The sequence below is a fragment of the Odontesthes bonariensis genome, chromosome 19 (assembly GCF_027942865.1).
Source record: "Odontesthes bonariensis isolate fOdoBon6 chromosome 19, fOdoBon6.hap1, whole genome shotgun sequence".
Classification (NCBI taxonomy): domain Eukaryota; kingdom Metazoa; phylum Chordata; class Actinopteri; order Atheriniformes; family Atherinopsidae; genus Odontesthes; species Odontesthes bonariensis.
The window spans coordinates 20,564,427-20,579,599 of record NC_134524.1 but is presented as its reverse complement, the minus strand read 5'-3'; the positions used below and the strand labels follow the sequence as shown (position 1 = coordinate 20,579,599).

Below are 15,173 nucleotides of genomic sequence, written 5' to 3'. Positions count from 1 at the left end.
GGATAGGGGGTAATCCAGTAACAACATCCAATGAGATGTGTGACCAGGGCCGACCAGGGACCAGGAGGTTGCAATAAGCCAGACGAGGGACGATTAACGCTTTTACTTCATTACATATGAAACAAGCATTAACGCATTCCTTGGAATCAGTTTCCAAGGAGCGACATCAAAAGTAGCGTTGAAGGAGAATGGTAGCGTGCTGAATTTCAGGATGGCATGCAAACCTAGCAGTGTGGCTCCAGTGAATTACAGCAGCAACAAAGCGGCGGTGCCTGGGTCGGGATCCAAGATTAAGATCCAGATCTTTGCGAACAACATGCTGACATTGATCCATCCACTGTCTGCAGTTGTGTTGTTTTTGCGAAAGAAGAGGATACACTCAATCATACTTGTTTAAAAAATCATCTTATGATAAAAAAAAGATTTTTTTTTTTCTCACCAAATCCACTCTCAAGTATACACTCTTCAGTGTAATTCGGACTTCCGCACAAACTCTTTTTTTGCATATGATCCCTCAGGAGGTGATATGTGCAGAAATCATCTCCAAATGTTCAGAAGACATTCTTAAAGTGTCAGCAAAGAATTCAGACTTCCACTAGCCTCAGCGGCCTTGCAGTGGCAGAGCAAGAGTCTTTGGGTGGTGCGAGGGCTAAATTGTTCTAATTGGTTTCATTAGCTGCACCTGCAAAGGTGTGCATAAAGCATACCTGAAAGTGGGAGTTCAACACTGCTGGTAGTGTGTGTTGAAAGTTAATGCCGGCTGGCTTTTAAAATTAAACAAGGAACTAAACTTCTCATGTTAAGTCTCCCTGTTATGTTTTGCATCCAACAAGCCAGATCGTAAAAAACAAATGGAGTAAGCTGCTGAACTCTGAAAGATGTTTGGTGTCATCGTAGACCAGATAAACTACAAATTATAGTACCACAAAATAGTTGTTCCACCGGTGTTGGGTAGTCCCAGATCTAATAAGTTTGGTTTGTTGTGGAATCTGGTGATTGATGAGCAGTTAGGAGTTGACAGAGACTTTAGAGAAGGTTCCTCTGGCATCTGGAGGAGGTGGAAATGGGGAGGAGAGGGCTGCATGAAAGTTGAGCTGCATGATAGTTGTTCTGAGAAATGTTTTTACAGTTTTCCAGGCTTTCTGAAGGCCTTATATAGCTTTTCTTCAGTCTTAAGTTGTATGAATGAAAAATGCCAAAGATAATATTGTTTGACAGATGTGAAATAGTAACACAAGTTGATTATAAAGACAGGTCAACCTAACAATGGAACTGCACTACTAAAAGCTACCAACACTGTTATTTCACTTAGAAGAGCTACATGTACTGAAGTCTTCAGGAGCTTAAAACCTCAAAGCGTCACATTTAGCACATTCAAACTCACATCACTACTCTTTATTGAACACTTTCTTCTTGCAGGGTGACATCTGCGCCTCCTCATATCAAAGCATTCATTGTGTTAAAGGCTGAACATTTTCAGATGTTATATTTTCAAAACCACAGCAGTTGAAAGTTCTAAATGCAATTTTGCTGTTGCCAAGTCTATAAATGACTTAACGTTAGCACTATTAAAGTTAATTTTCAAGGGTATGAATATTTTCTTTGAGCTACTCACTGCTGGACTTTAAGAGATCTGAGTGTATGGTCGACTCACGTGTGTTTGAAAGTAAGTCTGCTTTATAAAAATTATAACCAAAGAAGATTTCTAAATCGTTTAATTTTACAATGATGAAATTAAAACTCAATACTCATCAATAATGTCATGTTGTTACCAGTTAAGAATAATCTGCATTAAAGATCAAGCATTAAATGTCCAACTGAAGTACTTTCTGTACAGTTTTATAAATCTTTTCTAGTGTTTAAACCTTTAGCTCAACATTATGTGGATTAACCAAAGCATTATTATACAAGGAAATGATCATGTTTTCTTACAAGTTTTAGTTTGTAACTGTTTTCTTAAAATCATTCTCAGTGTCAGCGTGAGCGGTTGGATAACAGAAAGAACAGCCCACCTCCTTATAGTGACTACAGTAACTGGAGCACAGTTCACTTTCTAACATCACACTGACAGAGTCCTGTCGTGTGCACAATGATGAGCTTCACCTTGATGCTGGCTTTGCTCTGCAGCTTCAGTAAGTACACCAACGTGTTTTTATTTGTACAATTTATGTTTTCTGTATCGTGATTACTTCGTTCTGGTTGAATTTTGACTTCATGAATGCTTCATCTGTTGGTTTGTTTCAGGTTGGATCTCTGCGTCAGTGTCGGAGTTTCACACTGTGGAGGTCCAGCCTGGTGAAGAAGTCACACTGCTGTGCTCCAACTTTAGCAGCCTTCCTACTCACATCTTTTGGTTCAAACTGGCGAACAGACCCAATGCCAGCCGCATCTCATATATGTACAGTTCTGAGTCCAATGCTTCACTTTGTGATGGATTTCCAAAGAGTAAATTTAAGATGACATCCAACACCACAAACCTTTTTCTGAATATCAAACAAGTGGATTTCTCCGACTCTGGACTGTATTTCTGTGGATGTAAGACAGATGGATTCTCAGTCATTTTCAGTGCAACATATTTACAGGTTCAAGGTAAGATTGATGTCATTAATATTTCAGTCACTGTCAAATGATTCCAAACCAATGCTGCTGTGTACAAATTGTAGCTGTCTCTCCTGTAGATGTGTTTAATGGGTCAACAAATCCGCTGATCATAATCCTGGGCGGTGGAACCATTTTCCTTGTAATACTCATCATCTGCCTGGTTGTCAGAGTCAGGACATTTCATACAGGCAAGTTTTCATTTTAGTTGGAGATTTAGAACATTTACACACGCTGAGCTGTGAAACGAATAACCGACCAGATTAACTGTTGTCATTCAGCTCAAAGTGACAAACAGAATCCACAACACAGTGAGGTAATCACCCCCTGATTTTATTATATCTTGTTTTTTTAATAATCATATATTGTTTACGTAGTGACTGTAACTACTTTCATTTACAGATGCCCTCTGAGGCCCTGAACTATGCAGCAGTGGGTTTCCGTCCCAAAGCAGAAAGGAGCAGAAGGCCGGTGCAAGACAGAGAGCTGGAGCCACATGTGGTGTACGCTGCCACAAGATAGACTCACACACCCATACTGACAGAAGCTCAGAGAGAGAATAATCCTTTGTTATACTCATCTGATTGTTGGGTTTTTTGTGTTTGGATGAATTGCAGTGCCAATAAAAAGACAATGTAGTTTAATCATAAATTCTGTGTTCATTGAAATTCTTCCTTTATCTGTGAACATAACAACATGGCTGGTGTTTGATGGAGGAGGAGCCTGTGAGCTCTCTGATGGCAGCGCAGAGAAAGTTGAGGTCTTCTGCAGGGGACTAAAAAGAGAGTTACACATGTTGATTAAGAGGAAGAGACAGCACAGCCCCATCAAGTCTGTCTCAGATGGAAAGAAAATATCAGTTTGGGTAGTTTTTTAAAAGCCTCTAACTGCGTCACTGCTCATCAGATCAAGTCACACTGAACATGCCCGCTGCTAACACAAGCTCACATCACTGCACTGTGTTGAACACTTGCCTCTAACAAAGTGAACCGTAAGCAGCCTCATATCAAAGCATTCACTCTGCTGAAAGCTGCACGTTTTCAGATGTTACAGAGATTCAGAACCACAGCAGGTGAAGGTCCATCCATCTCCACTGTGACATATCTGTGAGCCTTCTGGATCTGGCAAACATTAATCCAGTTATTACCATTCGCCAGGTGAGATTCAAACTGCTCTTGCTGATGTGGTCACTTTTGCAACGTTTGTCATAAACTTGAGACTCACTTCACAAGCAGCAGTTGGTTAAAAATCAAACAATGTGGGGGCGGTCAGTGGCGTAGTGGGTTAAGCAGCCGCTCCATGTACAGAGGCTACAGTCCTCACTGCAGCAATCCCTGGTTCAAGTCCTGCACCGGATGGCCCCTTGCTGCATGTATTCCCCCTCTCTCTGGCCCCTGCTTCCTGTCTCTCTCCAACTGTCCTATCATTAAAGGCATAAAAAGCCCCCCCCCAAAAAAAATCAAACAATATGGAGATTTGTAGCAAAGTTAATTACACTTCTGCTATATTCAAACATGTTTCCAATTCTATAAATCAATCAGGTAAATGAAGCACTTTATTTATCTTTTATTTAAAAGGGGGAATAAATGATTGAACTGATGTTCATTAGAGATTCATTTGTAAATGTTCTTCTATCGTCAGGCTTTTGATCAGTGCGAGCAGTCCAATAGCTGAAAGAACAGCCCACCTCCTTATAGTGACTACAGTAACTGGAGCACAGTTCACTTTCTAACATCACACTGACAGAGTCCTGTCGTGTGCACAATGATGAGCTTCACCTTGATGCTGGCTTTGCTCTGCACCTTCAGTAAGTACACCAACATGTTTTTATTTGAAAACTTTCTAGCTGTTTGTCTGTAGTAATCCAACAGAAGTGATACAAACTGTTCACTAATAACATGAGTTGAAGTCATTGTTAGTTTCTTGTTGAATTTTGACTTCATGAATGCTTCATCTGTTGGTTTGTTTCAGGTTGGATCTCTGCGTCAGTGTCGGAGTTTCACACTGTGGAGGTCCAGCCTGGTGAAGAAGTCACACTGCTGTGCTCCAACTTTAGCAGCCTTCCTAGTCACATCATTTGGTTCAAACTGGCCAACGGACCCAACGCCAGCCGCATCTCATCTATGTTCAGTTCTGAGTCCAATGCTTCACTTTGTGATGGATTTCCAAACAGTAAATTTAAGATGACATCCAACACCACAAACCTTTTTCTGAATATCAAACAAGTGGATTTCTCCGACTCTGGACTGTATTTCTGTGGACGTTACAAAGATGAACTCTCAGTCATTTTCAGTGCAACACATTTACAGGTTGAAGGTAAGATTGATGTAATTAATATATCAGTCAGTGTCAAATGATTCCAAACCAATGCTGCTGTGTACAAATTGTAGCTGTTTCTCCTGTAGATGTGTTTAATGGGTCAGCAAATCCGCTGATCATAATCCTGGGCGGTGGAACCATTTTCCTTGTAATACTCATCACCTGCCCGGTTGTCAGAATCAGGACATTTCATACAGGTAAGTTTTCATTTTAGTTGGAGATTTAGAACATTTACAAACGCTGAGCTGTGAAACGAATAACCAACCAGATTAACTGTTGTTGTCATTCAGCTCAAAGTGACAAACAGAATCCACAACACAGTGAGGTAATCACCCCCTGATTTAAAGGGATAGTTCGCCTCTTTTGACATGAAGCTGTATGACATCCCATATTAGCAATATCATTTATGAACATTGACTTACCCCCCGCTGCGTCCTGTGAGCCGAGTTCCAGACTTGTTTTGGCGTTGACGAAGGTAGTCCGGCTAGTTTGCTAGGGTCCTGAAAATGAAGCGTCTTGCTTCTCAAAACAATATGCGTTCAAAAGAGTAATACATTTGCATCACAAAATCGTTAGCCAGAAAAAGACAGACCTCACAATCGCTTGGCGCTATTTTTGCCTCCCTTCATATCAATTTGTTCAGCCACCTAGCGATAGCCGCACCTGTTACGGTGTTTACTGCTCGGTCTGCACTTCGGTCTGCACGGTTTACACAGCACGCAGTGATACGAAGGGAGAGAAAATAGCACCAAGCGATTGTGAGGTCTGACTTTTTCTGTTGAACGATTTTGTGATGCAAATGTATTACTCTTTTGAATGCATATTGTTTTGAGAAGCAAAACGCTTTATTTTGGGGACCCTAGCAAACTAGCCGGACTACCTTTGTCAACGCCAAAACGAGACTGGAACTCGGCTCACAGGACGCAGCAGGGGTAAGTCAATGTTCATAAATGATATTGCTAATATGGGATGTCATACAGCTTCATGTAAAAAGAGGCGAACTATCCCTTTAATTATATCTAATTTTTTTAATAATCATATATTAGGTTGTTTACTTAGTGACTGTAACTACTTTCATTTACAGATGCCCTCTGAGGCCCTGAACTATGCAGCAGTGGGTTTCCGTCCCAAAGCAGAAAGGAGCAGAAGGCCGGTGCAAGACAGAGAGCTGGAGACACATGTGGTGTACGCTGCCACAAGATAGACTCACACACCCATACTGACAGAAGCTCAGAGAGAAAATAATCCTTTGTTATACTCATCTGATTGTTGGGTTTTGTGTATTTTGAGTAATTACAAGGACAATAAAAAGACAATCTAATTCAATTCTGTGTTCATTGAAATTCTTCATTTATCTGTGAACATAACAACATGGCTGGTGTTTGATGGAGGAGGAGCCTGTGAGCTCTCTGATGGCAGCGCAGAGAAAGTTGAGATGTGCTGATGGGGAATCAAAAGAGAGACACACGTGTGATTTCGCAGCACAGGTCTGACCACAGCCGAATACCATCAAGTAATTCAAACTGAGGGGCGTGTGGCTGCTGAGACTTAAAGGTGTTGCTGCGTGGTTATGTTGCAGAGGTCAAAGTGCAATCTTCCTGTTGTTGAAGACAACTGCTTCTGTTCCCACGGAGGAAAGTACCAATGTGCTATGGTGCAGAAGTTTCTGCCACCATTGAATCGGCTCTCTCTGTTTTTCACCCTGTTATTAAATGTACGAATGCAGAGACACAGGTGATTAAATAATCAGTTATTTAAGATTTACAAAATCATTATCCTTTTCTGTGCGTGTCAGACAGGCCTCATGATGTTCAGGTGTAGTCAGACCACTCTGTGCCGTCTCTTCCTGTTAAACCCCTCAGATCTCTCTTGCTAAAAGATCATTTTGACTGTCATCAGTACCAACAGGTGTTCTCAAGTGCAGCTGATAAACTGTGCTCCAGCTACTGTAGTCACTGTAAGAAAGTGGGCTGTTCTTTCAGTTATCCAGTGACTGCCACTAAGAACAATTTTAAGAAAACAGATACAAATGAACCCCAGATGAACATCACTAACTCGTTTTATGACACTAAAAATATTCCAGGTCATGAATTAGAGAAAGTTGTCAGGCTTGGACATAAGAGGGGACTCAGATGCAGAGAGTTGGCTGAAGGGCAGACTTTATTCATTCCAAACAAAAATCACTCCTGGGGAGGGAACATAAATGGCTATGAAACTTACTTTAATTAAGAAACTAAACTATGAAAATGACAAAACCAAAAATCACTCGTAAGGAGGCTGTAGAACTGTGACTTGAAAAAGGCGAGATAAGCAGGGTAAATATAAAGACAAGGTCTATGGTTGAGAAGATGACACGCTGGCACAAGACAAAGGGAGACGCAGACTATATGAACACAGGGGAAAGGGAACGGGTGGAAACCATTAGGAGTCAGGGAGACAATCAGACCGGAGACACATGAGGAAGGGCAAGTGACCTGAAATGATAGGACAGTTACTTATCAAAATAAAACAGGAAATGATGAGACAAAAACACCAAAATAAAACAAGACAAAAGTTACAAGTTCACAGCAGCTGTAACTTCACTGAAACTCGGAGTCCAAATTATTAGAATAAATGTAAAAAGGATTTAATCATTTATTTGACAACTTGAGTCTGTTGATCCATACATATACCAATGACGATAGAGTATCACAAATTATAAACAAATTATTTAAATTAATTGGATTGATGTTAGGGGCTGCACGGTGGTGTGGTGGTTAGCACCATCACCTCACAGCTTGAAGGTTCCAGGTTCAACTCCCAGCTGGGGCCTTTCTGTGTGGAGTTTGCATGTTCTGCCCATGTATGCATGGGTTCTCTCTGGGTACTCCAGCTTCATTTAATGGAGTTTAAAAGAGTTCTCTATTCCCCAAGTTGTAATTTTTCTCCACTGGACACAGACGTCGGGAGAAAAAAGCGCAGGGATGGATTTTGCCCTCAGTGTCAGATCTTTGCGAACAACATGCTGACATTGATCCATCCACTGTCTGCTGTTGAGTTGTTTTTGCGAAAGAAGAGGATACACTCAATCATACTTGTTTAAAAAATGATGATAAAAAAAAAATGACTTTTTTTTCTCACCAAATCCACTCTCAAGTATACACTCTTCAGTGTAATTCGGACTTCCGCACAAACTCTTTTTTTGCATATGATCCCTCAGGAGGTGATATGTGCAGAAATCATCTCCAAATGTTCAGAGGACATTCTTAAAGTGTCAGCAAAGGTGTGCATAAAGCATACCTGAAAGTGGGAGTTCAACACTGCTGGTAGTGTGTGTTGAAAGTTAATGCCGGCTGGCTTTTAAAATTAAACAAGGAACTAAACTTCTCATGTTAAGTCTCCCTGTTATGTTTTGCATCCAACAAGCCAGATCGTAAAAAACAAATGGAGTAAGCTGCAGAACTCTGAAAGATGTTTGGTGTCATCGTAGACCAGATAAACTACAAATTATAGTACCACAAAATAGTTGTTCCACCGGTGTTGGGTAGTCCCAGATCTAATGAGTTTGGTTTGTTGTGGAATCTGGTGGTTGATGAGCAGTTAGGAGTTGACAGAGACTTTAGAGAAGGTTCCTCTGGCATCTGGAGGAGGTGGAAATGGGGAGGAGAGGGCTGCATGAAAGTTGAGCTGCATGATAGTTGTTCTGAGAAATGTTTTTATAGTTTTCCAGGCTTTCTGAAGGCCTTATATAGCTTTTCTTCAGTCTTAAGTTGTATGAATGAAAAATGCCAAAGATAATATTGTTTGACAGATGTGAAATAGTAACACAAGTTGATTATAAAGACAGGTCAACCTAACAATGGAACTGCACTACTAAAAGCTACCAACACTGTTATTTCACTTAGAAGAGCTACATGTACTGAAGTCTTCAGGAGCTTAAAACCTCAAAGCGTCACATTTAGCACATTCAAACTCACATCACTACTCTGTATTGAACACTTTCTTCTTGCAGGGTGACATCTGCGCCTCCTCATATCAAAGCATTCATTGTGTTAAAGGCTGAACATTTTCAGACGTTATATTTTCAAAACCACAGCAGTTGAAAGTTCTAAATGCAATTTTGCTGTTGCCAAGTCTATAAATGACTTAACTTTAGCACTATTAAAGTTAATTTTCAAGGGTATGAATATTTTCTTTGAGCTACTCACTGCTGGACTTTAAGAGATCTGAGTGTATGGTCGACTCACGTGTGTTTGAAAGTAAGTCTGCTTTATAAAAATTATAACCAAAGAAGATTTCTTAATCGTTTAATTTTACAATGATGAAATTAAAACTCAATACTCATCAATAATGTCATGTTGTTACCAGTTAAGAATAATCTGCATTAAAGATCAAGCATTAAATGTCCAACTGAAGTATTTTCTGTACAGTTTTATGAAACTTTTCTAGTGTTTAAACCTTTAGCTCAATATTATGTGGATTAACCAAAGCATTATTATACAAGGAAATGATCATGTCTTCTTCTTACAAGTTTTAGTTTGTAACTGTTTTCTTAAAATAATTCTCAGTGTCAGCGTGAGCTGTCCAATAGCTGAAAGAACAGCCCACCTCCTTACAGTGACTACAGTAACTGGAGCACAGTTCACTTTCTAACATCACACTGACAGAGTCCTGTCGTGTGCACAATGATGAGCTTCACCTTGATGCTGGCTTTGCTCTGCAGCTTCAGTAAGTACACCAACATGTTTTTATTGGTACGATTTATTTTTTCTGTATCGTGATTACTTCGTTCTGGTTGAATTTTGAATTCATGAATGCTTCATCTGTTGGTTTGTTTCAGGTTGGATCTCTGCGTCAGTGTCGGAGTTTCACACTGTGGAGGTCCAGCCTGGTGAAGAAGTCACACTGCTGTGCTCCAACTTTAGCAGCATTATTATTCACATCTTTTGGTTCAAACTGGCGAACAGACCCAATGCCAGCCGCATCTCATATATGTACAGTTCTGAGTCCAATGCTTCACTTTGTGATGGATTTCCAAAGAGTAAATTTAAGATGACATCCAACACCACAAACCTTTTTCTGAATATCAAACAAGTGGATTTCTCCGACTCTGGACTGTATTTCTGTGGATGTAAGACAGATGGATTCTCAATCATTTTCAGTGCAACACATTTACAGGTTCGAGGTAAGATTGATGTAATTAATATTTCAGTCACTGTCAAATGATTCCAAACCAATGCTGCTGTGTACAAATTGTAGCTGTCTCTCCTGTAGATGTGTTTAATTGGTCAACAAAGCAGCTGATCATAATCCTGGGCGGTGGAACCGTTTTCCTTGTAATAATCATCATCTGCCTGGTTGTCAGAATCAGGACATTTCATACAGGTAAGTTTTCATTTTTGTTGGAGATTTAGAACATTTACAAACGCTGAGCTGTGAAACGAATAACCGACCAGATTAACTGTTGTTGTCATTCAGCTCAAAGTGACAAACAGAATCCACAATACAGTGAGGTAATCACCCCCTGATTTAATTATATCTTGTTTTTTTAATAATCATATATTAGGTGGTTTACTTAGTGACTGTAACTACTTTCATTTACAGATGCCCTCTGAGGCCCTGAACTATGCAGCAGTGGGTTTCCGTCCCAAAGCAGAAAGGAGCAGAAGGCCGGTGCAAGACAGAGAGCTGGAGCCACATGTGGTGTACGCTGCCACAAGATAGACTCACACACCCATACTGACAGAAGCTCAGAGAGAAAATAATCCTTTGTTATACTCATCTGATGTTGGGTTTTTTGCGTTTGGATGAATTGCAGTGCCAATAAAAAGACAATGTAGTTTAATCATAAATTCTGTGTTCATTGAAATTCTTCATTTATCTGTGAACATAACAACATGGCTGGTGTTTCATGAAGGTGGAGCCTCTGATGGCAGCGCAGAGAAAGTTGAGGGCTTCTGCAGCGGAATAAAAAGAGAGTTACGCGTGTTGATTAAGAGGAAGAGACAGCACAGTATGATCTGACCACAGCCGAATAACATCAAGCTTTCCTCTTCACCAACGAACATTACTTTTTTCCACTGTAGCAGCAGACAATGAAAACAACATTCGAACCACAGGAAGATTTCCTCTCACCTCTCTTCAACATAAACGCTCAAAAACATCTTTATTTATTTTTGCTATTAACTGTTAAGTATTTGAGTTTCAATTTATCAGTGACCATGATCATGAATCGATTCTGTTTCAAGCCCCATGTCTAATATGGGGGGCCATTAATGGTATTGCTATTGGTATTCAAAAACATGCAAAAAAAAGTAAACTTTTGAGTTAATAGTTTAGTTTTTGAGCCAGTCTGATGTTTATTCTTTTAAATAGGTGATGGAGAGGGAAGGAAAGAGGGCACAAAATGAATCTCTCGACCCTTTTTTGTGGTTGAAATTCAGGAAGGTTTCATATGTAAACTGATCCCACATTATGTGGTAAATGGCCATTACATGAAAGAAACTGCATCCCGAAAGCAGCAATGTTCTTCTCAACGAACTCAAGCATGTATGTAAAGAAGTTGGTCGCAATTCGCCTCTGTCTGTCAGACCAGCTTGTTTCGGGGCCAGATCTAGGGGTCCTGTCCGAGATAGTGGTAACACCAGCATGGAGTATATTACTGTCTTTTCACAGGTTTAAGAGCAGGATTCCTTGTACAGTTTTCCCTCAACAGTTTTCTACCGTCTCATCTATGCGGGTGAGGGGAAATTGATCTTTTTCTGTCACCTTGTCAAGTGGCCTAAAGTGCACACAGAACCTCTAGTCATCTTTCTGTTAGGATTTGATGTTTTTGGGTGAGTGAGCGATCTGGCTGTAGAGAGGATCTTCACTGGAGAGTGAGCCAGTTCTGAGTGGTTGCACACCTGAGGCCAATCCATCATCAAGCTGGCTGGTGCTTAAAAGAAGAAGGATGATCACCTCGCGTCGCCAGATGATTTACCCAGACGGTACTTCCAGCCAGAACCTGTATCGAGTTGTCGAATAAGATTTTTGCATTCTTGTGAATCCTGAACTTCTTGTGCACTTTCATGTGGAACCTGTTTTTTTCCTCCAGAACAATCCGAGAGCCCAGTCTGTCCTCAACCTTCCCGCAAAGACGCAACTAGCAAACAGCTGTCTCATACCTCCTTCCTCTGTCTGCCCACTCTCCAGCGCGACGCCTCCAGCAGACCTTATCCTCCCGGACTCCTCTCACCCCTCCTTGGACCACCAAGGGAACCTTCTGCAGACCTTCCACATCTATCTTCTACCCCGTCCACGTCTCCCCCCCTTCAACAACCAAGTAAGCTTATCCTTCAGTCATCTGCTAAAGACCCATCTACAACCGCTAATCCGTCTGCTTCCCTTCCTCAGACTTCACCACCATTTAACATCCCTTGTCCTGTTTTCGGGATCCCTGTTGTCCCAGCAATAAAGCATTCAAATCTACTGGTTTTCCGTGTTGATTCTGCATGTGGGTCTGAAAACTTAAAGGCAACATGACACTTTCACCTTTTTTGGGACCATGAAAACTGGTTAAGCCCAGACGATAGAGGAAGGCTCAATACTTCCAACCTGTTGCATTTCTTGCGGGGCTTTGTCCGCCAGAGTCTGCCACAGAAGTCCTTGTTCACTGTCGATCAGCCCCTCAAAACTTTTTTTGCTAGATTTCTCTCTCACCGAGAGACAGGAGTTGCCTGTTGGTGTAAAGCAGGGGCAGACAGCACTGAAGGGTGTACAGGTGGTTTGCCCGTGGAAGAGTAAGACGTCATGTCAGGTGTCGTTTCTGTCACGGCTTTATCCCAGGCCATCAAAGAATTCGGACTCAACTACAGACTGGATAAGATGCGGGTAAAAGGATTTATTAGAATTAGTTGGGGTAGATAGTCGGGGTAGGATCCAGACACTTGGAGATTCTGCAGGAAGAGGGAGAGGATTAGAGGGATCCTCCGTAATGGTGGGAGATAATCCAAAAGAAGTAAATAGTCTTTATTTATGAGAAGGAGGAAGTCCGTGAATAAGGGAATGGGGCTGGCTGTGTCGGTTTTGGAGCCGAGCAGGCAGGTTGTTGGAAATAGCCGGCGGGGATATCCAGGATAAAGGCGAGGCAGTTACGTGGAAAACAGTACGAAGGGAGAGAGGGCAAGGGCTACTGGACTGGAAGATAATGGTTTAATCAAAGGAACATTGAACTTGGGATGGATGCGCATGGAAGCAGGGAGCTTAAGGCAAATGGCCGAAGTGTTAATGATGGAGTGTATTTCAAAGGGGCCATTGTATTTGGGAGCCAGTTTTTTGGAGGTGGATTTTAGTGGTATGTCCTTTGCGGCTAACTAGACTCTTTGGCCGGGGATGTATTGAGGAGCAGGAATATGGTGACGGTCCGCAAGACAGCGATGACGTTCCACAGTGGGTCCCTGGGTCTGGGTCCATATGCGGTGACTGCGCTGGAAATGATGCTGAATGGAGGGGACCTCCAAATCCCTCCCCCCCTCAGGGAACAGTGGTGGTTGGTATCCAAGTGATGCTTCAAATGGTGACAGACCTGTGGCAGAGGATGTAAGAGTTATGAGCATATTCGATCCAAGGTAAATGTTGACTCTAGGAAGAGGGGTTGTTAGTGGAAACGCAGCGGAGTACGGCCTCAAGCTCCTGATTCAGTCGTTCCGTCTGTCCATTAGACTGAGGCTGATAACCAGAACTGAGGGAAACCTTGGCACCTAGAGCATTGCAGAAGGTTAGCCATACCTGAGAGACGAACCGGGGTCCCCAGTTGGACACCACCTCAGCTGGGATGCCATGGAGACAGAAAACATGATTAACAAGCAAGTCAGCGGTTTCAGCAGCAGAGGGGAGTTTATCCAGGGGAATGAAATTAGCTGACTTGGAAAAGCGATCAATAATGGTGAGTATGGTGGTTTTAACTTGGGATAGGGGGCACTCCAGTAACAACATCCAATGAGATGTGTGACCAGGGCCGACCAGCAAGGACGCATTATCCTATGGTGCAGGCGGTGCTGCAGCCCCGGGCCTTGACACTAGGGGGGGCCTCGGACGTAGCGAGATCAGGAAATATGAAACGCTATTTTTAGACGTTCTAATTATAGAACCATCGATTCCATTGTTCGTTCTGTCTGATCATAATTTTGATACTTTTCGCCACCCGTATGGAAGCCTACCATGTGCAGCCACTGTCCCCTAAGCATTCCCCACTGCCAATAAGAATACAATTATTCGCCATGTCTCATGAGGCAATTAGAAAACATGATAGCGGCGCAAAAAAAAGAAAGCAAGCACAGCATAAAAGAGAGCGACAGGATGAAATAATCAACAAAATTCCGAAACTATCAAGTTTTTTCAAAAGTGTCTCCTGCAAGGATGATGACCATCAACCTGAACCTGGTACATCTATTGACACGAGTTTGCCTGCTAATGCTAACTCCGAGACCGATGCAACTTTGACTGCTGCCACCAACACAGTGTCGGTAGAAAAAGCATGCGAACACGACTCCACATCTGTTAACGATGATGCCATCAGTGACAGTGACACAAATGAGCCAGAGTCAGTATCATTATCATCCACTTCTCCATCTACTGATGTTGCATGCTGGGGTTCAGTAAAGGGGGACTTGCAACGCTACTGGGTTGACAAGGGTGTGAAAGCATCACTTCAGTGTCAAAATAAAGATGTCTCCTTTGCCGCATCTTAGCGTATCTTTAAGTCAAATAAGCGACGCTTAAGTAAAGCCCTGTTCACTCACTCCATGCGCAACGGAGAGCATGTCCCGAGGGACTGGCTAGTTTACTCTCCATCCACAGGCAATGTTTTTTGCTTTCACTGTCTGCTTTTGGATCGAATATTGGATATTCGACAGATATTCACAATAAGGAAATAAGGTGTCTTTTTTTTCCAATACCTCCCAAGCCTTGTGACCTAGTGAGTTTAGTACCAACCACACACACCTTTTTGTACACCAATTGAATGCACACTCTATTTTGTATTCATTTCTGTCGAATGTCCAATATCAAACCAACTTCACCACGGTCTTAGCGGCAGGTGCAGCAGCAACATTTCCGGAAAGGTACTGCCTTGATTAAATTCATTCTGGACTCTATGTCCGACCACATGAAGACCTCTGGACACTTCGCTTTGGCTTTAGGGACCCTCTACTCACTACCACGTAAGTGTTATGTTGTTTGGAGCTGTAGAAGAGGTATAAAAATAGCGTTTTGTAGCGGCGATACGATATGCCCTC

The 15,173-nt window shown here is 41.9% G+C and overlaps 3 protein-coding genes across 3 annotated transcripts; all 3 read left to right on the top strand.

The window, feature by feature from the left end:
* The first annotated feature begins 2,089 nt into the window (after nucleotides 1-2,089).
* Nucleotides 2,090-3,124, top strand: LOC142369393 (uncharacterized). The gene is made up of 5 exons (XM_075451753.1): nucleotides 2,090-2,123; nucleotides 2,245-2,589; nucleotides 2,679-2,770; nucleotides 2,861-2,914; nucleotides 3,001-3,124. The coding sequence occupies exons 1-5, from the start codon at nucleotides 2,090-2,092 to the stop codon at nucleotides 3,118-3,120; spliced, it is 645 nt and encodes a 214-aa protein (XP_075307868.1). The 3' UTR covers nucleotides 3,121-3,124.
* Nucleotides 3,125-4,341: 1,217 nt separating this feature from the next.
* Nucleotides 4,342-6,147, top strand: LOC142369388 (uncharacterized). Its single transcript, XM_075451749.1, has 5 exons — nucleotides 4,342-4,405; nucleotides 4,570-4,914; nucleotides 5,004-5,114; nucleotides 5,208-5,242; nucleotides 6,002-6,147. Exons 1-5 carry the CDS (start codon nucleotides 4,363-4,365, stop codon nucleotides 6,119-6,121), a joined length of 654 nt encoding a protein of 217 aa, XP_075307864.1. The 5' UTR covers nucleotides 4,342-4,362; the 3' UTR covers nucleotides 6,122-6,147.
* A 3,424-nt stretch (nucleotides 6,148-9,571) lies between these two features.
* LOC142369389 (uncharacterized) lies at nucleotides 9,572-10,640 on the top strand. The gene is made up of 5 exons (XM_075451750.1): nucleotides 9,572-9,624; nucleotides 9,737-10,081; nucleotides 10,171-10,281; nucleotides 10,375-10,409; nucleotides 10,501-10,640. The coding sequence occupies exons 1-5, from the start codon at nucleotides 9,582-9,584 to the stop codon at nucleotides 10,618-10,620; spliced, it is 654 nt and encodes a 217-aa protein (XP_075307865.1). The 5' UTR covers nucleotides 9,572-9,581; the 3' UTR covers nucleotides 10,621-10,640.
* Nucleotides 10,641-15,173: the final 4,533 nt, after the last annotated feature.